At 52.5% G+C, this 24,395-nt stretch overlaps 1 protein-coding gene across 3 annotated transcripts in view; it reads left to right on the forward strand.

The window, feature by feature from the left end:
- Itpk1 (inositol-tetrakisphosphate 1-kinase) overlaps positions 1-24,395 on the forward strand; it is a 137,442-nt gene that overhangs the window by 104,448 nt on the left and 8,599 nt on the right. For 2 of the 3 annotated variants that reach the window (XM_038337609.1, XM_038337610.1), the window contains 5 exons: positions 12,516-12,614; positions 13,098-13,138; positions 16,332-16,497; positions 20,068-20,193; positions 21,305-21,372. In XM_038337609.1, the coding sequence (XP_038193537.1) occupies positions 12,516-12,614; positions 13,098-13,138; positions 16,332-16,497; positions 20,068-20,193; positions 21,305-21,372 (500 nt within the window). The remainder of the gene's footprint in view (positions 1-12,515; positions 12,615-13,097; positions 13,139-16,331; positions 16,498-20,067; positions 20,194-21,304; positions 21,373-24,395) is intronic. The other variant, XM_038337611.2, reaches the window with a different exon arrangement.

The raw sequence follows: 24,395 nt of genomic DNA on the forward strand, positions 1-24,395 counted from the left end.
CCCTTCCTAAGCTGCCAGCACCCCCAGGCTGAGGTGGCCCTCCCTGTTCCCTTCAGGGAAGCCAGAGCTGGGAGAGGCTGCTGCAGAGCCTTTGGCTTCCCTGGACTAGGGAAGGAAGACGCCTGGGGTCCCTGGGGGAGGCACCCCAAGAATAACATAGTGTCTAGGCCAGTGTCTACGCTTATGTGGCCATCATCCCCATGCAGAATATTCCCTAGGAGAACCACACCCTTTAGTATCAGGGTGACAGGAAGACCTTTGGCCTCAGCTGTCAGAACACCAGACCGCCCTACCGCCTTTATGTAGCCGGTGCCTTGTGTGGGCTCAGTCTCACCTTCCCAGAGCTCATGTCCTCCCAGGGCCAGGAAGGGAAGCCGGACCCGTTCTCTGCCTTGCATCCGCCAGACTCAAACCTCAGCACGTAAGTTGCTATGACAGCAAAGCATAAGTAAAATAGGGATTCCCTTGTTCTGTGTAAAGGCCCAGAGGATGAGCGCACAGGCAGCTTCAGAACCTCATTCTCTGATTGCATGGCCCTCCTGGTCCACAGCGGTGGCTGAACCTTTAGCCATCACATCCTGAGATCTAACTGTTAGGATGGGGAGCAAAAGGGAACAAACCCTACTTATCTTTCAGAAGGTTCTAGAAGCTGCAAGATATTATTGTTCCATTCCCCCCCACCCCCCGTCCAGAACTAACTGAATGCTGAGCTACAAGGGAGTCGGGAAATAAGCCTGGGCAGCTTTTTGCCCATGCCCAGCTGAAATCTAGAAGAGCTGGCATGAATCTGAGGGAACACTAGTCATTGCCAGGCCACACCAAAATTGTGAGCTTGTCCTTTGGAGACCTGCCTTTCTCATGGATGAATGGCATTTGGAATGGCCATTGGGCCCCTGGCCCTTGTGGGGTGTGGCCTCTGCCCCTGAGCTCAACAGCAGTCCCCTCAATGAGCGCATGAGGCTGGGCGGTTCCTGCATGACACATCAGAGCCTAACCCAGGACTCATTCCTATAACTATCTTTGGAGATAGTCACTTGGCGATGTGCCTACACCTGTGCCTGTATCCACCACCACTCCCACCCCTCAGGCAGAGGCACAGGCAACCCCGAGCCTTATTTCAGCTTAGACTAGAGGTGGAAGCTCCCAGAAACATGACATTGCCTGATGCAGGCCTCGGGGAGCTAGGGAGGCGGAGGCCACGATGACAAACCATGCATGCATTTGAAGGCCAGTTCTCACAGGGACAACCCACTGTGCCACACAAGGCCAGGGTCCAGAGACACAATCCCCAAAGCCAAGGTTTGGCTCTGTTTGCGAGGCTGAGCAATTATAGGCATGGCTCTAGCCAGTTACCTAATTGACTGAAGCCATGTGTGAGAAACATCTGAGTCTCACTGGATGGCATGGGTTTGTGTCCTTGTCCTCAGGGATAATAGATATGAAGGGTCTTGGGGAAAAGGCAGGGTCTAGAGGGCCCCTTTAGGTCTCGGAGGACTTCGGAGTGAGGTTGGCCTTTCCTGCCCTCCTTTTCCCGTAACCTCCCACATGAGCTGGGGAGGTGACAGATGGCCTGTCCCGGACACTAGCCTCCCCAGGGAGGGGTATGTGTGGTGCAAGCAATCTTCTCTGCCTGTGGTTTTATGGGAATTTAATCATGGTTCATCTTGGAGGCAGTTTGGAAGCAGGACTGAAATTGAGTAATCTTGACACCAAGGGGAAAGAGAAGAATGTTGCTTAGAGCTCTGGAAAAAGTGGCTCTCTAAAGAGGGGTGGGTGTTGTGGGTGAGGGTGCGGCTGTCCATCCTAGGAGAGCTACCGTCACCCACCCCCTCTGAGCCATGCTTCAGGCAGCCGCTTAGCTTCTTGTGTGTCTGACAGTGTGGTTGGTGGCTCTTCCCGAGATGACTCTTACGAGGAAGGCTTGCCCATTTTAGAGTTGAGTGCACCTGTGTATGTTGAGCTGGATGACTCGGGGTTCCAGGAAAGCCTGAGGCAGGTTTGGGGTGGCACCTAGGCTGTCTGGGTTGCTTTTAGCCAGGGTTCCTGAGCCTGACTCCTAACCACAAGGATACTCTAGCTTCTGTGTGCCTGCCCAACTCTGTGGCTGTTAGGGATAGTGCCATAGAGGTGCTGGGGCCTATGGTTAATAATTCCCAGGTCATCCCATTGGGCCCCACCACCTGGTTCCCAGGAGTGAGCACCCTCTAATATAAGAAGTGACTCTGACCGGAGAAGGTCCCAGATGTCCACTAGATGTTCTACAAGTGGTTGGTTACCAAATCCCTGCCCGCTGTAGTTACTGGAAAATAATCCTAATTGTTCTTTGCTGGAGCAGCCTATGTTACTGCAGAGAGCAGGACTTTGGTCCTGAGGCCAGAGTACACTGCGGACAGATCACCTGGGAGTATAGCCTCAGGCTGGCCACTGCTACCCATCAGGTCCAGTCTGTGCCTTTTCAGGCCAACCTGGCAGAGTCATTGTTCATGGCAGCTCTCACTACAGCCCAGGTTCAACAGGTACCAAAGATGGTTGTGTTCCTTCTTTGTTCTCTGTCCCCATGTTAAAGACTGTAGCCTTGCAGGAGTGGGAAGACAGAGGGAATTAAAATGAGACTTGGGAACAGAAAGCAGAGTTGAAAGATTTTTTTAAATACTGACAGTCTAGCCAGAAAAGAAGCCATTTTAAAGTTTTGGTTAAGGAAGATGGAGTCGCTAGAGAATTCAGGGCTACGGAAAGAAGCGGGTTGTTTGTGTGGGGATGAAAGCGCACACACTCGCTCCCCACGATCTCCAGACCTGACCTCCGCAGCACTGGGGCTCTGGACATCTGCGTTTGCGGCTGTGACACCTGCTGAGTTGTCCCATGCAGCCCCAATGCGCACCCTCTCATCCACTTGGTGCCTCGGGCGGCCCCAGCAGAGGACATGGGAAAGTGTCAGATGTGTTGGGTTTTATTCCAGGAGTGCTAAGTGAATTGTGACACGCCCCCTATTATGAGATCCACCTCAATTTTGTAAATGGAAATATAGAAAATCAATAAAATAAAATGAAATATAGTTATTCTTAAACTTTTCTGTCCAGCCATCTACATAGTGATCCCCACCTCCCCCATTTTGTGGAGCTTCTAGCAAGAGACCTGCTCCACCCAGTACACTTGAAAATCCCAGACAGTTTGCCCCCAAAGGTCTCCATACTTCCAGCAATAGACAACATCTTTTCTTGAGTTTCCTGTCAGTCTGCAGGACCCTCCATGCTGCTGACTCAAATATTTTTTTCATTCAATTATTTTATTCATATGGGTGTTTCGCCTGCACGTATGTCTGTGCACCACATGCATGCGGTGCCCACGGAGTTGCAGACAGTTGTGAACTGATATATGGGTGCTAAGAATTGAACTGGAGTCTTCTAGAACTAGTGCTCTTAACATCTCAGCCATTTCTCCAACCCTAACTGCTCTTCAGAAGCAGCCGCTATTCTGAAATCCATCATTCCAGGGTCTTCATGCTTTGCAGAAATATGTGACATCTATACACGTTTTCAAAATTAGGCAGAAGCCGGGTTACACTCACATACACTGCTACAGCCTGCACCCCCTTCATACCTTCCTTGTCATGTTTCTGAGTCAGTGTTAAAAAGAGGGAGAGCGAGCGTACCTTTTCCGAACAGCATAATACCCCAGCGTTTAGACCACTCGGTCATCATTTATTTGAATATTTGGGTGCATAGAGTTATCCAATTTTGTTTGGACTAGCTTTTTTTAAAGCTATGTTTCTCCATATTTCTGTAAAATTTTATCCCCCAGAAGTGGGATTTCTTGCTTGAAGATTCCAGACGTGCTCACATTGGCAATCCTTGCTGTATTACCTTTGAACAGTTTCTGTCTAACCACACCAGCCTGTCTCGAGGAGAAGACGTCCATCTCATCTTAATGCCACGATTAGCCGGGCTTAACACCTCTTCCTGTGCCTCTTGGCCATTTGTATTTCTGTTCGAATGAACCCACCGTGGAGTTTCCCCTTCTCTGGGGTTGAGAGAAGAGTTGTTGCTCCTTTTCTTACTGTTTAGGATCCCGTTGGAATGGAGGAAAGTGTTTAAAAATACCATTTTGTTCAGGGCGAGCATGGTCTCTGTGCTGGGGCCAAGCTAACATCTCTACTTCCTGGATGCATCCTGCAGAGAGAGCATTGTTTTATGTGTCTTGGAGACACGGGGGCTGCTGCAGTTCGGGAGTTGAAGCTGAGAGCAGAGTGGGGGCAGCCCCGTTTAGGGTCTAGGGGGACCATAAATCAGTGGGGACAGCTGCCATTGAGATAATCCACATTTCCAGCAGCTGGTCAGGGTTCAGGAATGTCTGGCCCTGTCCCAGCCGGTGTCTGGCTCCTACCCTCCTGGGCTCTGAACATTCCCAAGTGCAAATAGCTGCATGGCTCCCGGAGAAGGAGTCGGGTCACCATCTTGATCTGGAGGCAAACCTCTCACCCAACCGCCTGTGGCATGCTTCCTCAGGCCGCAGTGGCAACTGCTGGGGAATGTCACACCCTGGACATTTGTTTCCTCTGTCCTGCTCCCTCAGCTGCAGTGGCTCCTCCCCCCCCCCCCCCCCCCGTAGCTTACCTGTAGCCAGGGGGCCAAGTTTTGCTGTAGTTGTCAGTAGGGAGGGCGATGGAGCCAGAGGCCTTAGGGCCTCTGAATCCTTAGGGAGCAGAGCAGGAGCTGTGGCCGCTGTGGAATGCTCCCCCTCATCCCGGAATGGCTCCAGATGACCCCAGCCAGTCGCCCTCATAGGAGTTATAGTGGCTGCATGTATAGGAACTAGTTCTCAAGACAGCCTGTGCTCTTATCATTTGGCACCCCTGCTCTCTTTAAATTCTGCAGCAGCGTCTCTTGAGCTTGTAATCTGTCTGCCTCAACTCCCTGAGTAGCTGGGCTTGTAGGCTTCTGCCACTACGCTCAGCTCTGAACTCCTAAGGACACCAGTTCTCTTGAACTAGGGCCAGTTCCGGTGACCTCATTTTACCTGGATACCTCATTAAAGAGATCCTCCCTGAGCTGAGAGGATTGGGACTTCCATGTGAACCCCAGGACTTGGGCACAGCCCTTTAGTGTGAGCTACCTCGGTAGAGAGAGCTTGAGAAACAAGCTGAGGTTCCTAACTATAGGAAACCTACAGCAGAAAGGCTTTGCTGGAAGGCATCAGATGCCAGGGAGCCACAGGTTGGAGGCACAGGATTGTGTGAAGAGAGGCTGGCTATGGGTGATGGCTGGGAAGAAGTCCAGGGCTAGTCTCTTGTCCTAGCAGAGCAGGCCTAGATGATAGGGTGCTGTGTGAGCTGAAACAGGGCACCCCGAATGCCCTCTAGAGGGTGCTAGCATATTGCAACAGGGCTGTCTTCTTGACAGTTCCCAAATGCCCAGCAAGAGTGTGTAGTGTCCTGTGGCCCATCAACAGGCCAGGAGGTGAGGGACATAACTGTCCCATCTTACAGATGGGGGAGAAGTGTGTTGACCTGGCTGGATGCACAGGTGGTGGTAACAGGACTGGCTCTGGAGCCTCAGGTAATGCTTATTACCACTGCCACTTTTTATTTTGGGGGATCCTTCTTCCCCCAAATGGCTTGGTCTCCTCAGTCTCCTGGTTCTGAGCATCAAAGATGTCAGTGCTGAGCCTATCCACTGCCTTCCCTCCTAGGAGCCTAGTGTGGCTTCCCTGTGCCCTGGAGGAGCCTGAGGACCACCAGGCTCTGCCTGCTGACTTGTCTCTTCGATGTCACACACAGTGTACTTCCTTCTGCAGCTGTGCTGCAGCTCTGCACACATACAGGGATGGCTTATTGTCACCCCAGGCGACTGAGCAGGGACCCAAGCTCTGGCAGGTTGCCTGGCCAGCACTCGGGAGGCAGAGGCAGGTGGATCTCAGTGAGTTCAAGGCCAGCCTGGTTTAAAGACGAGTTTCTGGACAGTCAGGAATGTTACACAGAGAAACCCTGTCTCAAACCCAGCCCTCATTCCCCCAAAAAAGATACTGCCTGAAGAGGGGACCAGCCAGGGCTGGGAAAGCATGGGCGTTCACGGTTGGTGCCACAATGTAGTACTTCCATCCACTGGGGACAGAGTGTGGAAGAACCAAAGAAACGTCCATTCCTGTGGACCCCCCCAAAACCTCGCTCCTGGGAACTCAGTCTGTAGAAGCAATTTGCCACACGTAAGAGCCACATGTAGGAGAGATTTCCCTGACGTTGGCTGTGGTAGAGAATAATCACTATATGTTGGGGGGGAGGATTTCACCAGTCAAGCAGCCAAGGATCCAAAATCATAGGAATGGAGGGGATGGCAGTGTTCCATAAAAGCAGAAATGAAAAAGAAAAATTCATGTGTTAAAAAAAACAGCAAAGATGAGAACGAAAATACACGGAGACAAGCCAATGAGAGCTGGGCTCTTGACTTTGAACTCAGACACCTGACACGCCCTGGGAAGCTGGGCATGGACCAGTGCATAGCCATGACTTAGGGTGTTGTGTCTCCTCAGCTGGGCACGGGCTGCGTGCTCCTAACAACCCAATTCTGCTCGTTCAGCATCCACCAACGGTTCAGCTAGTGTGTGGTTTGGCTCTAGGTGAAAGTCAAGCCGACGAGCTTGAGAGCGGTGCCTGTGACATCCTTTGTGCCTTTTCCACTCACTTGTTACCTGCAAAGTGGTCAGGACACTGTGTGTGACCTGGGTGCCAGTGCCGTTCCTGTGTGAGTTTCCTCTCTGGGCTGGTGAGAGCCAGCAGCTGGGGCTAGCCCCTCCCCAAGGGCCCTCCAGCCTCGTGCTGTCTGTGTGAAATAGCGGAGTGGGAAGCTGGGAGCCTCAGAGCTTCTCAGGGGCTGATGTTACAGCCCTTACAGGGAGACAACCCACCATCTACCCAAAAAAAGCAATTCCGTCCAGAAATAAGACGACAGATAAATCAACAACAGTACCCTTCCTCCGGGAGCCAGAAATAACCTCTCCGGCTCCCAGCACAGACTTACCAAAAATTCTTTTATTCAACCTTCACGTTGGGGAGCAGAGCCACTGGTAAGGACACCCAGCATTTCCCGTGACGGAGCCTGGAGAGCCTCTGCAGATGCTTCCCCTTCCTCAGGCAGTGGGTACATCTTTGGGAACTGAGGTGGTGGACAGCCAAAACTCCTGCCCTGATACTGCAGGGCCTGGACCCATCCTCACCTCCAGCTCAGCAAGGGGTTCTGTGTTCACCTACTGGACTGATTGCAGGAGCATCCTTGTCATTCATTGGCTGTCCCTTCTGCCTGGGAGACATTTCTCTCAGACATGGAGCCCATTACTGTGTCTCCCCAGCTCTGTTCAGCTAGGCTTTCCCTTATATTGATCATGTGCACACCCCACCTCCAGGGATACCTCAGCACTCACTCCCCTTAGGTGTTTTGTTCCTCCCAGCCCCCTGTCCCCGTGTATCTGACCGCTCTACCTGGGTACCACTGTTTTATCTGCTGCTGTATTTAATAGAGGCTATCCTTTGCTGTGCTGCATGAAGCCAGGATGCAAACAGTAATAGTTTCTAGTCCACCATTCACAGGAGTGCCAGAATGACTCTGGCTACCAGGGCCAGGGAAGTATGGGGTGAATACTCTGTGGTGTCTGCTTTGCAGGCTTTGGATTGCTTTCACTCAAGACTGATCTTGTGGTGGCAGGTCGGCAGCTGGGCCCAAGCTTATGATAGGAGCCCCTACTGACCATGGCCTTAGTGTCCTTTCCCAAGAGGAGGCCTAGGATAGGCAGCCGTTCAAAGTCTGGATAGCCATCTCCACATTGGCTAAATGAACGAGAGCATCAGTGGGTGAGTGTGTCCCTCTTTCTTGGCCCCTCGTCCTCCCCAGACTCACCTCTTACCTATTCAGGAGTTCCGAAAGGCAGAGCTAACTGATCTATCCAGTGCTGGATGTGGCCTGTTTTCTGTGTAGTTCATCTGGACTTTAAACACGTCTGGGAAGACATGGACTCTCATCCTTTCTCTACCCTCACCTTGGGTTCAGTCGGGGTAAAGAAACCCCTTCTGCATCTTGTTCATTGATATTTTTTACCATGAAGACTATTGGGTTTTTTCAAATGCTTTTCTTAGCTTTTATTTTATAAGTGTGAGCGTTTTGCTTGTATGCATGTCTTTTGTACCACATGCAGTCCTGGTAACTGTGGAGGTCAGAAGAGGCATTAGGTCCCCTGGAAGTTTAGTTACAAATGGCTGTGAGCCACTATGTAGGTGTTGGGAACTGAACCCAGCCCTCTGCAGGGGGAGCCAGTGCTCTTAGGCAGCCCATCTCTCTCTCGCACCTTAAATGCTTTATAAAGACATCTGTTGAGATGATGGCACGGCTTCCCACTTCTGTGACAGTCCCTAACCCATGGAAGATGTGTTCTAACCACCCCCCAGCAGTTGTCTGACCCCTCAGACAGTGCTGACCACTGGGTTCACTGTGGTTTTCCTTATTCACACACCCCTACAGTGCATTCTAACATACGGTCCCAGAAATATGGCTCAGTGTCAGAGTACTGAGCCTTTGTGAGTCCCCAGGTTCGATCCCCAGCACCATGAAAGTTTAATTTATATGTGTGTGTGTGTGTGTGTGTGTGTGTGTGTGTGTATGTGTATGTAATGAGGGATAAATCCTAACTCTCTAGTGAATAGAACAGTCGTGACAACAGACTATAGTTAATTGTCATTGCCCCTCTTCAGTAATTTATTTATTGTATGTGTGTGTGTGCACACACATGACACAGCACATATGTGGAAGTCTGAAAACTGCTTGTGGAAATCAGTTCTCTTCTTCCCCATGAGCTCCATGGATCAGACTATGGGAATCAGGCTAGGTAGCAAGAATCCTTACCCACTGAGTCACCTCAAGCACTACCCCCTCCTTAAAGACAGGGTTTCACCATAAAGCCCAGGCAGCCTTGAACTCACAATTCTCCCACCTTGGACTACCAGAGACTGGTAGGTGTATACCAGCGCACCCAAAAGTGTCTGTAATCTTGCACTTTGGACCTGTTTTACTATCTTTTTTTTTTTTTTTTTTTTTTTTTGGGGTTTTCGAGACAGGGTTTCTCTGTAGCTTTAGAGCCTGTCCTGGAACTAGCTCTTGTAGACCAGGCTGGTCTCGAACTCACAGAGATTCGCCTGCCTCTGCCTCCCGAGTGCTGGGATTAAAGGCGTGCGCCACCGCCGCATGGCTTTTGGACCTGTTTTAAAGGAGAAAAATGTTTCGGAACACGACAGCCAAACTGATAGCCAAATTAGCTCCTGAATGTGTGCAGCATGGGTCACAGCCTGGGCACAGGGACAGTTCAGGTTGAGTCCCGCTGCAGCAGATGGGCAGGAACTCCGGGACCTCAGCAGGGCATACAGTTTAACCTGTGTGAGTTGCTCTGGACTGTGGGGGACTGAAGGAGATGGAGTCCACGGATCTGTGATGGGAGGGGTTCTGTGGAGCGAAGAGTTGGTTTCCATGGATACATGTTGAAGCAGCCGTCTTCGGAGACTTGCCACAGGGTGGGGATCATGCTGTTGGACACATGGATTGGGCTTTCAGTGAGTACATCTTTTTAAAAAAAACATTTTAATTAGTTATTGGAGATTTCTTAAAGTGTAGTTTGATCATATCCATCCTCTGCTCCTTCCCTTAACTCCTCCCAGATCCATCCCCGTCTGTCTTTCCACCCCACCACACCCCAACTTCCTCCCCCCCCCTCCTCACTGAGTCTCCCGTTTGCAGCCTGTGTACTCATGGGCATGGGGCTCTCCGCTGATGTGTATGACCTACCCTTGGCTGCGCCTGTTACTCCCTCCCCCAGAAGCTGTCACCTGCCAACAGCTATTCAGTCAGGGGTTGGCGCTTGTGATGCCCCCTCTGCTCCACTCTTGAATGTTGACTGGCTGGATCTCATCATATAGGTCTTGTGCAGGCACAGCCACCGTGCTCAGTCCTCTGCAGCCTCTGACTTTGACAGTCTTCCTCGGTGGTCTTGGAGGGGGTGACATCAGTGTCCCACCTGTAGCTGAGCACTCTGCTGACACACATTCTCTTTACTTTGTCCAGTTGTGAGTGTGAGTCAGTTGTTCTCAAGGATACGTCTGAGGGGCGGTTGTGATCAGAAGCTCAGACCTTGGGGTTGAGCCACTGGTGTGAGCCCCCGACTACACTGCTTGCTTCACCTCTGTTGCTGGTTTCTCATTTGGTAATGGGGTGACAGGGGTGCTTCCTTAGGGAGCCCTGTGAGGGTGAGTGTTTCAGTTGCTGTGAAGAGACACCATGACCGCGGCAACTCTTATAAAGAAAACGTTTAGTCGGGATGGCAGCTTCCAGTTCAAAGCTTCAGTTCATTTTTGTCATGATGGGAGCGTGGCAGTGTGCGGGCAGATATGGTGTTGGAGTCCTACATCTTGCAGGCAACAGGAAGTCAACTGAGACACTGGGTGGTATCCTGAGCATAGGAATCCTGAAAGCTCACTTCTACAGTGACGCACTTCCTCCAACAAGGCCACAGTTGCTCCAACAAAGCCATACCTCCTAATAGTGACACTCCCTCTGGGCTTATGGGGGCCGGTTGCATTCAGACCACCACAGTGAGTAACTGTGTTGAACTGTGTGTGACACAGAACAAGAGTTTATGGACATATTGCCATAAAAAGCCTGAATGGACCACAGCAGGGAAGATGCTGAGATCTCAGAAGGGCAGGCTGGTCCGCCAACTCTGATAGCTCTGCTAAGGGGAGACTGTGCACTCTTAGAGAACATGGCTGGTAGGATCCCAGCAGCCTCTGGGTCTTCCTGAAAGAGGGGAGGGGGCCAAGTCCTGGGACACAGGTATAAACAACCCAGCCCTAGGACACAAAGCCCCTTGTACAGTCTTCATCCTCCCTCCACAGCTGTGGAGGGAAGGGCCTGCCGGCGTGGCCGAGAGTAGCTCGTACACTTCGGTGGATAGCCCCGTACCGGTGGGCCACTCAGTCAGCCTGCTCTCCTGAGACTGTCACATGATTTGGCGAAGTGCTGCTCCTGTACAGAGAGCATCTGCCGAATCTGCACAGCCAGATGCCAGGTACCACGGGGTGAAGGGCGAAGGAGCACGAGTGACAGGAGCAGTCTTCAAACACTGGATCCAGACCCCCTCCCAGGGTCCCCAGGAAACTGCACCCCCAAACTATTGCACCTGCTTGGAATTTGAACTTTGCCTAAGGAGAATGAGCTGAGGATGAGGATGAGGATGAGAACACTGTTAATGTTAATGTTAATGGTGGTGTTTTAGGTGAGGAAGATGAGGCTGGATCTTGACTTACCGTGCCGATGGGCCACAGGACCAGGTGCTCTGGGATAGCACTTGCTGGCTTGGTTTGGACTGGGTTTCCAAGTCTGTGGGGAGTGGGCTACCCTTGCCCCGCTAATACTCAGCCTTCCCAAGTCCCTATGCTTCATCCTGAGTGATCCCACCTCCTGAGAGCTCATGGTCTTTTCAGGGATGGGGACTATGACAAGAAGCAGCAATAACGAACCAGTAATTAAATAATCAGTAGGGATTGGAAATGCATTTGCTTTTCCACTAGTCATCTGCTTTGACCGAACCCGGCCTGTCAACAGAATTATCAGGAAGTACGAATAGTATACAAGTCAGCTTCCATGACTTTGCCCCCAGTCCAGCAGTGTTAGAACTCATGGAGCGAGGGGACAGTGAGATCAGGTGCCTGCCGCCAAGCCTAAAGACCTGAATTCGATCCCCAGGACCCACATAATGGAAGGAGAGCACCAACTTGGGAAAGTTGTTCTCTGACCTCCACACATGTACACAGCATGTGCATGCCCTGTTCCACACATACAAATAAAATGCTTAAAAGGAACTCACAGGATGCGCATCAAAGACGACGACGGCCACACCCTCTGGGACCTGTGGGCAGAGGTCGAGAGGGGAGCCTGGTGCATCTGTGTGAGGGCTGGCCTCCTTCCATCTGACTTCAGTTTCCTCCTTGGAGGGTGACTTTGCAGGCTATAGAGGGTGTTTGGGATGCCAAACGCGGAGCCTATGCTCAGAGCTAACCACGTGACATTGATTGTCTCCAATGGTCAGGAACCCAAGATACTGATGGGGGAGAGGGCTGCCAAGCTAAGGAGGCAAGAGCAGTGCATCAGGTTAATTTTCAGCGTACAAAATGGCATTCTCTTCGATAGCTCTCTGTGTGTAAACATAGACTCAGAGACTTAGAATTTAGTAATTATAGCTGTAAAACTGCGGGAGTTTTCATTGCACCTCACATTTTCCATTTAGCTTATAAGAATTTTATACCGACAGCACTGGAGATACAGTTCAGCCATTAAGGGCGAGGCTCACAACCAAAATATCGGGGATTTTGTATTGGCAGAAATACACAGGGCTGTCGAGTCCGGAGACGGTCAGGGTCGGGGACTGGAGGTGGATGTAGTGGGGGGCTGTGGAGTGGTGTGCTGACCAGACTCCCTCTGCCCTAGATGACAGGATCTGCTCCCCGCCCTTCATGGAGCTCACTAGCCTGTGTGGAGATGACACCATGAGGCTGCTGGAGCAGAACGGCCTGGCCTTCCCCTTCAGTATGTACACCGTAAACTCCGGGGTGGACACCCCTTCTGTGGGAAGGGGTAGTGTTTACAGTTCCCCTAGTATTGAGATTACTTGAAGCAGTCGAAGGCCCTGGATACAAGAAGAGCACACAGCCCTGGGTCTCAACCTCTACCTGTACCTTGAGAGGGTCCTTGCAGGTTGTGGGGAAGAAGCTCTTCCTATCTGGCCTGTGACCTCTGTCCATGTTACCCTGAGCACAGGCACTGCTTGACACAGTGACTGTCGTCTCCTTGGGTCCCACCAGCCCTTTGTGCCTTTTGCTGAGGGCATCTTTAAGAGTTCCTTACCATCCCAAATGCCCCCAGTCTCACGCAATAGCAGGATCTAAGCAAGGCTGGGCCTGGTTAATACTTAGCTGGGAGGTTCCTATCCGGAGGTTCCCAGTCCCCCTTGTCTGGCCATGTGGTTACCAGCCCTGTTGATTCCTCTCTGCTTCTGTCTCTTCCACACAGTTTGCAAAACCAGAGTGGCTCATGGCACCAACTCTCATGAGGTAAGTGGAAGACTTTCCTGTCCGTGCTTCACCGTCGCTCTCCTGGGGCCCTGCTAAGCTCTGCTGCTAGAGCTGCGCCAGCAGAAGAACCTCCATGGCTCTGTCCTGTCCTCCACTTCCTGTCCCCAGTCCTAAGGCTGCCTTCCCCACCTTAGACCCTGGCTTAGTCTGCCTGGGATGAGGCTTCCAGCTGGGCAGCTTACACAGCAGGCATGCCTCCCAGCTCAGAAGGCCACAGCCTGGTTCTGGTGAGAGCATACGTCGGCCACCCTCTCGGTGCATCCTCCGATGCTTTGCGTGTGCGTAGACCTGTGAGGGGAGATAGTGAACTCTCGTGAGGGCTCTCAAGAGGGACCCATCCTTGAGATCTCATCCAAACCTTATCACCTAAAAGTGCCATCACAATGGGGCTAAGGTCCTCCACATGTGTATTTGAAAGACACACAATGGCAGTTTGTAGCAGAGCCCACATAAGTCGCCAGGCTAATAAGTCCTTGGTTTTCCAGCCTCAAGTCTATCAGTCTATCACTGTATTTGCTGGTGGGACTCACAAAGAAGCTTTGGAGAGGAGTGTCTCAGCGCTGCTGCTTCAGCTGAGTTTGAGACTAGATCCCATACCTTCGATGTGCTGAGGCCCTTCCTTCTGCATGAGTACCCTCCCTGCCTTGGTGTCAGGGAGTCCCAGTGCCAGTACAGAGTCTCTGGAGAGACAATGCTTTGGGGAAGATGGGACAATAAGCCTGTGAGGACTTGGGTAAGAAGGACAGAGGCTATGCAGAGGGCTCTTGGGTCCCTGTAGTCTTCTTAGCCCCCAAGGCCCCACATCCTCAAGGCTGAGCTAAGTAGCTCTGTGGGCCCTGCTGTCAGAAGTACTTCCCAGGAGAAGACTAAAAATGGAAAGCCAGATGCCATGGCTTTGACCATCTCCTGGCTGATGTTTATGGGGAAATGTCTGTAAACAGTGTCAGAACACCAGGGGACAGGCTATGCCAGGGGGTGGCCCTGCCATGGGAAGGGAGTCACCACCAGCTGCAAGGGCAGCTGTCTGCTAGGGTCAAGAGCCATGGGGAGGGGGGACCCTGGCTGCCTGGATTCCCAGCTGCAGCTGTACCCTGAGGTGCAGCTCATGGGTGAGCCAGGGAGGGGGCAGGCAGGCTCCAGAGCAGCCACAGTGCTGTCCCCTGTTACTACCAAGTAGCTTCTCTGCCTCCTGTGTCAGGAGGGGACAGGGGACATAGCTTTGGGACAGTGCAGAGCCAGCACTACTGCCAATGCTGCGTGTTACCTGCTGTGTACCTCCAGGCAGTTGCTGTGCCTCTCTGAACCTCTGCCCATGTTTATGATTGGGGATTTGATAGTTGTCAAATGTGGTGAGGGAGGTTACTGTGTAGTTTGCCATGGAGCCTGGCCCACGGTGATGATTTGATTATTATAGGAACAGCTGCTCTGTGTTGGGATTTATGGATTCACATTGGGGCAGGCCCCTGTGGAGTCTCTGGCATTCAATCTCTAGGTGTGGTCATTAACCCCCAGTGAGGCAAACTGACCCCCGGATGTGTGCAGATACATGCCCTCTGTTGCTATCCCAGCACCGGGTGCTCTCCCAGTCCACAGCCAGCAGTGTGCACCCCATCCGTGGGCACATGGGGGTGTAGGAAGTTAGTTACTTCAAAGACTATCTTCTGTGGAATAGGAAGGGTGGGAACCAGTGCCTCCTATCTGTCAGGGATACCCACTGACATCAAGTGCATCCAGGATGGAAAGCACACTGTGCCTAGAGAGCCGTAGACAGCAAACGGGGCTTTTCATGGGGTTCTCATTGTAGCCCAGCCTGTGAGCCATGCCCCTGCCTCTTCCACAGCCATTGTCAGCTCTCACCGACCTGTTTGCTTCTGTGGACCTGGAATCCCCAGGCATTGTAAGTCAGTACACACACTTGAGCTCCACAGGACAGCCAGGCACTCCTCCCTCCCTTCCCACTTAAAGAACTTCCATGACCCACAACACAGCAAAGCTCCATGGCCACATTTGCTGGTGGAGATTGCTCATAGCAAGGAAAGTGGGACCTAGACTGTTCTTTCCTGTATAGTGTGTCAGCACGAGAGGTTTCAGTGTGCGTGCGTGCGTGCGTGCGTGCGTGCGTGCGTGCGTGCGTGGGGAGCGGGTCCACAGAATCTGTCCTCTTTGCTGCTTCCCATGCTGGTCCTCTCATTCATATACGAAGGTTGAAAGGCATCTCTTGACACTCCCACCCCAACACACACTGGCTTTTTTTACGCAGCTTGGGAACTGGCTTCTGTCCTGCCCAGCTGAGCTTCAGGCACAAGGTAGCACGTGCCCTGTCACGGCAGATGTGAGGCTGACATTTGGTTCAGGTGGCCATCTGTCCAGACCCATTAGCCCTGCTCAACAGACAGAATGTGCCCGGGCTCTTTGCTGGCTGTGTCATGACCTAACTGGGCAGGGGCCACACCTTGGTTCCGGCAGGGCAAGTCATGCAGACTCCAGACCCAGCCTTGGGGTGGAATAGAAGGGGGCACAGTTGCCCCCCCTACTCAGCCCCTATCACTTGCCTACAGATCACTCACTACCACGCAGGGCCTCGGTTTCTTTATCTGCAGAGATGTGCCGGGGTGCCCATCTCAGGCACTGTGAGCGTGACGCCAGGGGACCCAGTGCTTTGGTGATGTTATAACCCAAGGCCTCCTACTCCTGGCTCATCATGGCTGCTTCCTGTCTTTCCCTCTTGGATCTTTGCGGCAGAACACCCAACCTAGGGGGCCACCATTCCTCAGAATGGCAGTGAATAAGGTTCTCGGGAGTTTTGTATGGCAGACCCAGTGGGTACCGGTTTTCCCAGCACCAGCCCCACCCCCAACAGCATGAGCTTCCCAGTTCACAGGTGTTCCTGCCCAGTGTTCCACTCACCCTGCCTTGAAACTCTTCTCTGGGAGTCCTTGAAGAAGGACTCATTGTCCCTGAGGATCTTGGAGGGACCCTCTGGAGAGCAGCCTTGGACTTGGTCTAGGAGCCCCTCATATGGTCACCTCCATCCATCCTGGGCACCAGCTCTTTGTCGTAGGGCCAGGGAGCTGTCATGGTGGTGGTGCCCAGGAAAGTGACAAGCCCCTCACTGTGTCGGAGGCAGGAAACTGATTGACTCTGATGGAGACTTTGGTCTTTGTTTCCCCAGATGGCCATTGTGTTCAACCAGGAGGGACTGAACGCCATCCAACCCCCCTGTGTGGTCCAGAACTTCATCAACCACAACGCAGTCCTTTACAAGGTGTTTGTGGTGGGCGAGTCCTACACGGTGGTCCAGAGACCTTCCCTCAAGAACTTCTCTGCGGGCACGTCAGGTAATCCACTGTCCCTTGTATTGTTACTTTGTACCCAGGGCAGGGCCATGATGGATAACCAGTGTCTATCCCCGGGTATTCTTTGCTATTTCTGGGTGAGGGAGAAATGACTTAAGTTGAAAAAGTTATATACAACAGATGGATTAAAAAGGTCCTGAAGAACCAATGAGAGACCATGTGCCATAGGCACTGTGGGGCTCCAGCCCTCAGAGCCACTGCCAACTTTAGCAAATTTCTAGAAGCTTACTATCCCTCAAGAATTTTCCTGGACCCATCCAGTGATGATACTCGGGAGTATGCCATGGTTGGTGTGGCTAGGCAGGTATGGGAAGTGAGGGGAGGAGGTGACTCCGAAGACTCTGAGTCTGAATTATCCGTGGCTTCCGCAGCTGTCAAGTATATTAGGGTTTCCAAAGCAGGCAGCAGCTACAGAGTCACAGAGATCCCTGTGGAGGCCCTCAGGCAAATCCCAGTGGGCATAATCACTCCTGCCATGCTGCAGTGACCTTCTCTTGGCATTCCTTGGATGTCATGTGGTAGAGGTGTTTGCATGACTCATTGTCCCTGAGGGTCTTGGGAATGCTCTGGAGAGCAGTCTTGAACTATATATACATGCTCACCTCCATCCATCCTGGGTACCAACTCTTCTGAGCCGTTCGATTAAAGATGTCCTGACACTGGAGCTGTTCATAAGGATGTTCTAGCAGTCCTGAAATCCCCTCTAAGGCAAGTTCTAGAAGTTTGTGGGTCAGGACAACATGGCTCTCCCTGAGCATTTCTTGGACACTGGATTCCCTGGTGAGGCCAGCTTCATCAGAGTAAGCAGAGGCCTTCCTCAGGGCCCCTGGAGGGCCCTTTCCTGGAACTGACTGTCGCCATCCCTTTGGGGCTTGTTACAACATCTCCTCCTGTTGTCTCCTCTGAGGCTTCTTCCCTGGGTCGCTTTCCTTTCCATTTAACACAGGAGAGGGCAGGCACTTTGCAGCTATGTGTGGATTCTCATGTCCTTGCTGAGACCAGGTGGTTTGAGACAGCCCCGTCCTGACACTGGTCACGTGTACCACCAAGAGATACTCTTGCAGGCTGTGCTGCAGGAAGACCAAGGCTTTCACAAAACATTTATTTGCCTATCAGAGTATTTCTTAGCACAAAGGGGTCCAGTTTCCATCCCCAGTACCCCCCACACCACACGTACACGCACACCACACGTACACGCACACCACACGTACATGCCACACAGTTCTGCCTCGCTTATGACACGCCCTTTTCTTTCTTCCCCAAATCATCTCCTCTCTGAATGAAATGTGGCATCTGATCTCCATTCCCACTCCCACAAATGCGTGTTTGTTCACTGCTTCCTCCTCGCCTTCCTGGTTGTAAAGCACTAGGACCAGTTTCCGCCTTGGCACTGGGAGCCAGGAATGACGAAGGCAAGAACCTGTCAGTGTGTCTTCTCTTGTGACTGTTTCTAGGCCGCTAAGTGCCCTGAGGCATAACATTCAGAGGTGGGCTGGGGATTGGAGTGGCATTCAGTGTGTCTGTCTAATCTGGAAGTGGCGTGGTTCCAACTTTGGCCTGCCTATTCTCAGCCTGACCAAGACCTCAGGCTTCAGCAGCCCTTTCTCCTGACTGGTTGGGAAGGGGGCTTTGAGGCTCTGGCTTCTTTCCAGAGCCCACCCAATCTTCCAGCCCAGGCCACATAGTGTGGCAGGTCCCTCAGCTTCCCATGTCCTCTTTGGGCTCAGATCTCCTGACTTGAGATACAGACAAGGGCATCTTCACTCCATGGCTGCTGTTCTCCTCTGATTCTCATGTGCATTTCAGTTCTTTACGTGCCGGTGTCCAAAGTCATGTGTGTGACTTAGTTAGCCATGGCACCTTACAGGTACCTGGACTGGAACCCAAGGACTTCTCACTAAGAAATGTACAGCGAATGTGCTCATGTTCTCTGCCCGTGGTTCACTCTCGTGGCTTTCAGCTCCTTCTTCCTGATGCTCTTTCATCCTGCACCTTGACCCTGTAGCCATATTGCCTTGGGCTTCAAGCTTTGTGTAAGGATTCTTCTCTCCCTCTCCTGCCTGGTCCTAAGGATGCTGAGAGAGTGGTACCTCTTGCCTCTTTGAAAGGATGACCAAGTATTTCCAGGGTTGTCCCAGTCAGTTGATGCTGTTGCAGGGTGAAAGCGATATGCAAATGAACAAGTGAGTCTGTGCTCTCCAAGGAGACTTTGCAGATGCAGATAACCTGGGTCTGTAGTTTGCAGAGCTGACTCCAGGACGCCTGAAGTCATAAATGCTGCTTTTATTGCACATGGCCATAGACTCGCCCTGGGTGGTATGCTAGAGGACCAGCCAGGAGCCAGCCAGGCAGGTTCATGAGCAATCTGAGGAATAACACAGACATAACCGGAGGGCCAGTTTTATTGGAGATGACATCTTCAGGGAACAAAGGTTGGGGATGTGAGAGAGCCCTTGAGGACTAAGCAAGTAAGCTGCAGGAGCTGGCCCCTGTGCAGGGTGTTGTTCAGTGACAGGATGGTAGCATGCAGCATAGGGAAAGATGGGAGACTGAACACAAAGGCTGCCAAAGCATGGTCCTAGCCTGCATTGCTGAGATGTCTGAGCCAATCTGGTTGTTCACCCTCCTTGCAAATCTGTTTTTGTTCTCTCTCTCTCCCTCTGAGAGCAAAACTACCCCCTTGGCCTCCCACTCTTATTGGAAGTTGGTTGGGATGGCCCCCATGCTGAGAGTTTGGGCAACTAGTCCAGCAGCAGTCCCTGGCTGGGGTTACCAAATCATGAGTGCTCCTGGGAACAAGAGCCTTGCTGCTAAGGTTAGGGAGCAAAGCTCAGGCTCCTCCTGTCTGTTAGCAGGACCAGCTATCTTAAAGCTTTCTAAGGAGCCAGGCACCAGGGTTCTTTGGTGGGACCAGACCCCTGCAGCCCATCTCACTTCCCTCAGTCTGTAGATGACGGCACTGCTAGAAGCTGCTCACTCCCTCCGTTTGTACATGGTGAGGTGCTGGGCCTGTGCCTCAGCCTGGGACATCTTGCTTAGTAGTAGTCCTTAGGCCAGCGTGCCCCAGGGAAGCTGTAACAGTTGGGGTAGAGGGCAGTTTCCCTTTAAGATATATGAGATATATACACATTTGGTCTGTCCATATGAAACTGCTGGGGACATAATCTGTCCAGTGTAGTGGGCATCATAAGTCCCCGGCATTCTTACTAGACCAGCCAAGTGCACAGCTTGCAGAATCCTACAAGTTTCCCAGCATCCCTGAGCATTGCTGTATCTACCTGTGCTGGTGGCCTGTTCTCATACCACATGCCTGCTCTGCTGTCCTGGCCTTTGCTCTTGGGGACCTATAGAGACTTGGGTGGGAGGTACCCTGAGTTTAGGAGAAGATTGACAGTGCCCACAGAAGCCAGAGAGCCATGTTAATTGATGAAACCCTGGTCTAGCCTCTGGCCTGTCAGGCTCTGCTACCCATGAAGGTTCACTGTGCCTGAGAGTAGGGCCCAAGAGTGGGCGTGCTTGACACAAGTCCCGCAGGGTGTTTATTTTTCCCAGGCTCCTCCCCAGGACCATCTCTCATGCCCCCCGTCTGGACTGGCTCTGGTCGGAGCAGCGGGAGGACTGTCGGGCACACCGGGGTGGCCAGGGGCCTCTGTGCCCCGCTAGCGGGAAGGATGCCAGGTACTTCAGCGCCTGCCTGCTTGGCTCTGCCTGAATCACTTCCTTGTGCATGATTTTTATGGCGCCATAGAGTCGTGAAGCTGCTGGGGGTCATGGCAGCCACAACAGGCACCTGAGCCCTGGCACACAGGCCCTCAGCCAGTACCCATCCTATCCTAATGCCTGGGGGCCTGGGTCCCAGGGGTGATCACTCTGTCCTGCAGGGTGGGGGTCCATGACACCTCTTTTGCAAGAACTTGAGCAGGGGCTGTCAGGATCCCTTGGGGGCTTCGAGTCCAGAGTGGCCCTGTGCTATTCCTGGTGGGGGTGGGGCTGTGAAGGGGGTAATGGCCAGAACTCAACCCCTAGGTTTGTGGTTGTGTGATTCTTGCTTTATTGTGTCCATGCTTCCAAGAGCATTGCAAACTGTCTACCCAACCTTACTTCTCCGCGGAGCAAATCGTGCCTCACACCACATAGACTCTTGGACTGGGGGCATAAATGAACGCACCATCCCATTCCTGGGACTGAACTGCCTCTCTGGTGTCCTGTGGGGCTGAGGGGAAGTGGGTGGCAGCAGCAGCAGGAACAGGACATGTGGACTGGAGGAGACTGGGATATTGCAAGGCTTTCCTGGGGGAGCCTACGAAAGCCCTCATTCAGGTTCCTATTAGTCACTGGGACCCAAAAGATCCGTTTGTTAAGCTCACGTACCAGTGGCCACCTGATTGGAGCCACCTGGACCAAGTGGCATTTAGTAGGCTTCTTCCCTCAGGATGGACCTTTGATATCTGGGTGCACGGAGTGCCACTCCTGTTGCCCCTTCTCTTCCCAGCCTCCTGTGCATATATATGCCTGCCCAGTCTTAGGTCTTAAGGAAACCCACATATGGTGCTATAAGATGGTGGTGAAGGTGTCCCAGGAAACCATTCATTATTGTGTAGGAGGACAAATTGAAACTGGGGTCCTGATGGGGTGGCACACATCCATCTGTGATGCAGCTGGGGGTGTCTAGCTCGCCAGAGCCCTGGGCTGAGCCAGAAGCCACCTTAGAGCGTGCCTGGGGTGGTGCTGCCCCCTGGTGTCGGCGTTGCTGTCTCAGGTCTAATCCGCTCCCTGTCTGTTTTTTCAGATCGTGAGTCCATCTTCTTCAACAGCCACAACGTGTCAAAGCCAGAATCGTCATCGGTCCTCACCGAGGTATGTCTCCTCTCCATGATGGCCTAGCGTGAAGCCAGCTGAGTCTGAGCCCAGATAAGAGTGTGTCCTGCCCAAGGAGTGTCCCCTGCAGAACTATCTGGCGTGCCAGGGTGGCAGGAAGAACCCTTGCCCTCACACAACCAGCCCACACAGTCGTGTCAGTGGGCATCACGGCCACGTATGTGCCTGACATGGGAGCACAGTGGGCCTGTGAGGACTGCTTACAGTGGGGGCAGCTCTCCCACGTAGCGCCCTCATTCTTGACATTACGGCTGGGGTTGAGTGAGCATCTGCGTCAGGTTTAGCGGAGAGGCCTTAGTGGCCTCACAGCAGCTTCATGGACACAGAAAGGAGTCTCAGGAAGCTTGGGGACATCGCCAACTGAGCTCACACAGGCAAGTAGGGGTTTGATCCCCACCTGATTGCAAAGTTGAGTCCTCTAGAAATGTCATTCCTTGCTAATGACAAAATACCTTAGGGCCACAGTCTTCTCTCATCCCTCATCCCTCCCCCACCAAGTCTGACCTCCAGTGGCTTCCCACCACACTCTGAACCCAGAGCCTCTCCTGAGGTGCCGCCAGGTGTTCTGGGAGCCCTGGGTGGGGCCTTCTTCCTCTCCTGGTTGGACTCAGTAACAGAAGCTGCCAGTGTCTGATGCTTGACCTGGTTTCATGGCCCTGGCCTGGTGTTGTGTTCCAGACTACTGTCTTGAGCAGCCCAGCAGTTCCTTTGTTGTTTGGTTCAGGGTCTCACTGGGTGGCTTTAGCTGGCCTTGAACTAACAGATCCGCCCACCTCTGCCTATCTAGGGCCGAGTTTAGAGGTTTGTGCCATTAGCTCAACTAGTTGCTTTTGTTTCCTTTGAAGATGCAACTCTATGCTCAGAAATAGAGTGTGGCATTGACAGGGACCTGGAAGTCAGAGGACTGCTCAGTAGAGTTGGTTCTTTCTGTCCCTATATGTTACTCTCATGACTGAACTCAGGACTTTAGCATGGCAAGCCCCTGTCCACACCGAGCCATTTCATCCATCCACCTGCGCCAGCAGATGCACAGAGCTGGCTGTGCACCCTGAGTAGCATCTTTTATGGGGGAAGGCTTTCTTCCCCATGTCTCAGGATCGCTGGCACCCTGTCCCTCCCATTCAGCCACTGGAAACCCAGCTCAACAGGGTGGCAGAAGGGAGTTGACCTTCCACAGCCTTCCTGAGGGGCTGTCCTTGGTAGTGTCCATGCACAGTACAGGGCTGCCGGCCACTGGAGCCATTAACCAGTGCCATAGGAACCCTGTGAGAGCTAGAAGCAGTGAGCCACCTGAAGTCACCTTCTTGAATCGTCACCTATTGGCCAGTTGCCTGTTTCTTCATCTGAGAATGGAAACGGTCTACCTAAAGCACAACAGGTGTAGGGTCCCCATACACCTGAGGCCTGTGATTACCCACACGTCCACTCAGTGCCTGGAACCCTTCAGAGCTGACACCCCGTGAAAGGAAAAGAATGCCAAGCACAGCCTTTTCCCTGGGGACGTCACCCTCCAGGACACCTTCAAGCTGGACTGGCAGTTGATTCTATCCCCAGAAACCAGTGGCCATGACACTCATCCTCCCCCTACCCCAAAGAGTGCTGTGATCTCTCTCTCTCTCTCTCTCTCTCTCTCTCTCTCTCTCTCTCACACACACACACACACACACACACACACACGGCCTTAGGATCCATCCCCAGTGCTGCCATAATGGGGAAGGGGAGTTCTCGTTGGCCTTGCCTGAGGTCTGACCTGAGTCGCATCACCTGCCCGAGCCTCAGTTTCTTCATCTTGCCCTAAAGTACCTGAGATCTGTGGGTTAACTAGCAGTACCTGTGCCCAGTGTGTACATCTGTAAGTTTAGCATCGGAGTTGAGGGTCACCAGGTCAACCCACAGGAGCGCCTGCTCGCCTCGTCTCTTCCTCCTTTCCCAGAACCTCACAGAGCAATTGGCTTGGATCCACGGGCCCATTTCTATGCCTTTATCTAGTCCTAGGCCGGCTGTTTGGTTTTGGATAATCAAATGGCTTCAGGAGGATTTCTGAGATTCCTCAGCTGAGCTGAGAAAGTACTTTTATAAACAGCGTGTCACGGGGCTCTCTAACAGGCAGTGGCGAGGGCTGCCATGCACCCAGACACCACACCGTGAGCCTTAGATATCAACTGAGCTTTATGGCCTAGGTATTTTTATTAGCCTATTCATTGGGGTGGAAAAACAAGGTCCAGGAGGGCCTTATGATGGATCAGAGCCACATAGCGGAGACAGGAAGGCCAAGGCTGGTCTCTGACTTGGTTGGGGCCATGGGCTGGGCCAATCCACTGATCCATGTGGCTAGGAAGCTCAGGCAGAGCTGAGTGCCCATGGTAGCCAGATGGCAGCTGCCCCTGAGGAAATACTTTCCCTAGGTCAGGCACTGGACACCAGAGTTTCAAGTGGAAGGGTCCTGCTGTCTATTTTAAGATTCTTTGTATTAGTGGCCAGGACTTTTCTATTTGGCTGTTGTCCTAGTTACAGATACTGTTGCTATGATGAAACACCATGACCAAAGCAACCTGGGGAGGAAAGGGTTGATTTGGCTTACTCTTCCAGAGCACAATCCATCATGAAAGGAAGTCAGGACAGGAACTCAAGCAGGGCAGGAACCTGGAGGCAGGAGCTGATGCAGAGGCCATGGAGGGGTGCTGCTTACTGGCCCACTCAGCCTACTTTCTTAAAGAACCGAGGGCCACCGGCCCAGGGATGGCACTACCCACAATGAGGTGGGCCCTGACCCCATCAATCACTAATTGAGAAAATGCCCTAGGGCTTGCCGACAGCCCGATCTTATGGAGGCATTCACTCAACTGAGGCTTCTTCCTCTCCAGTGTCTCCAGTTTATATCAAGGTGACATAAAACCAGCCAGTACAGTTGTCTTGTTTTGAGATAGGGTCTCACTTTGTAGCCCTGACTGGCCTGGAACTCTCTATGTAAAGCGGGTTGACCTTAAACTCACAGAGATGCC

The sequence above is a fragment of the Arvicola amphibius genome, chromosome 7, assembly GCF_903992535.2.
Source record: "Arvicola amphibius chromosome 7, mArvAmp1.2, whole genome shotgun sequence".
In the NCBI taxonomy this organism is placed as follows: Eukaryota; Metazoa; Chordata; class Mammalia; order Rodentia; family Cricetidae; genus Arvicola; species Arvicola amphibius.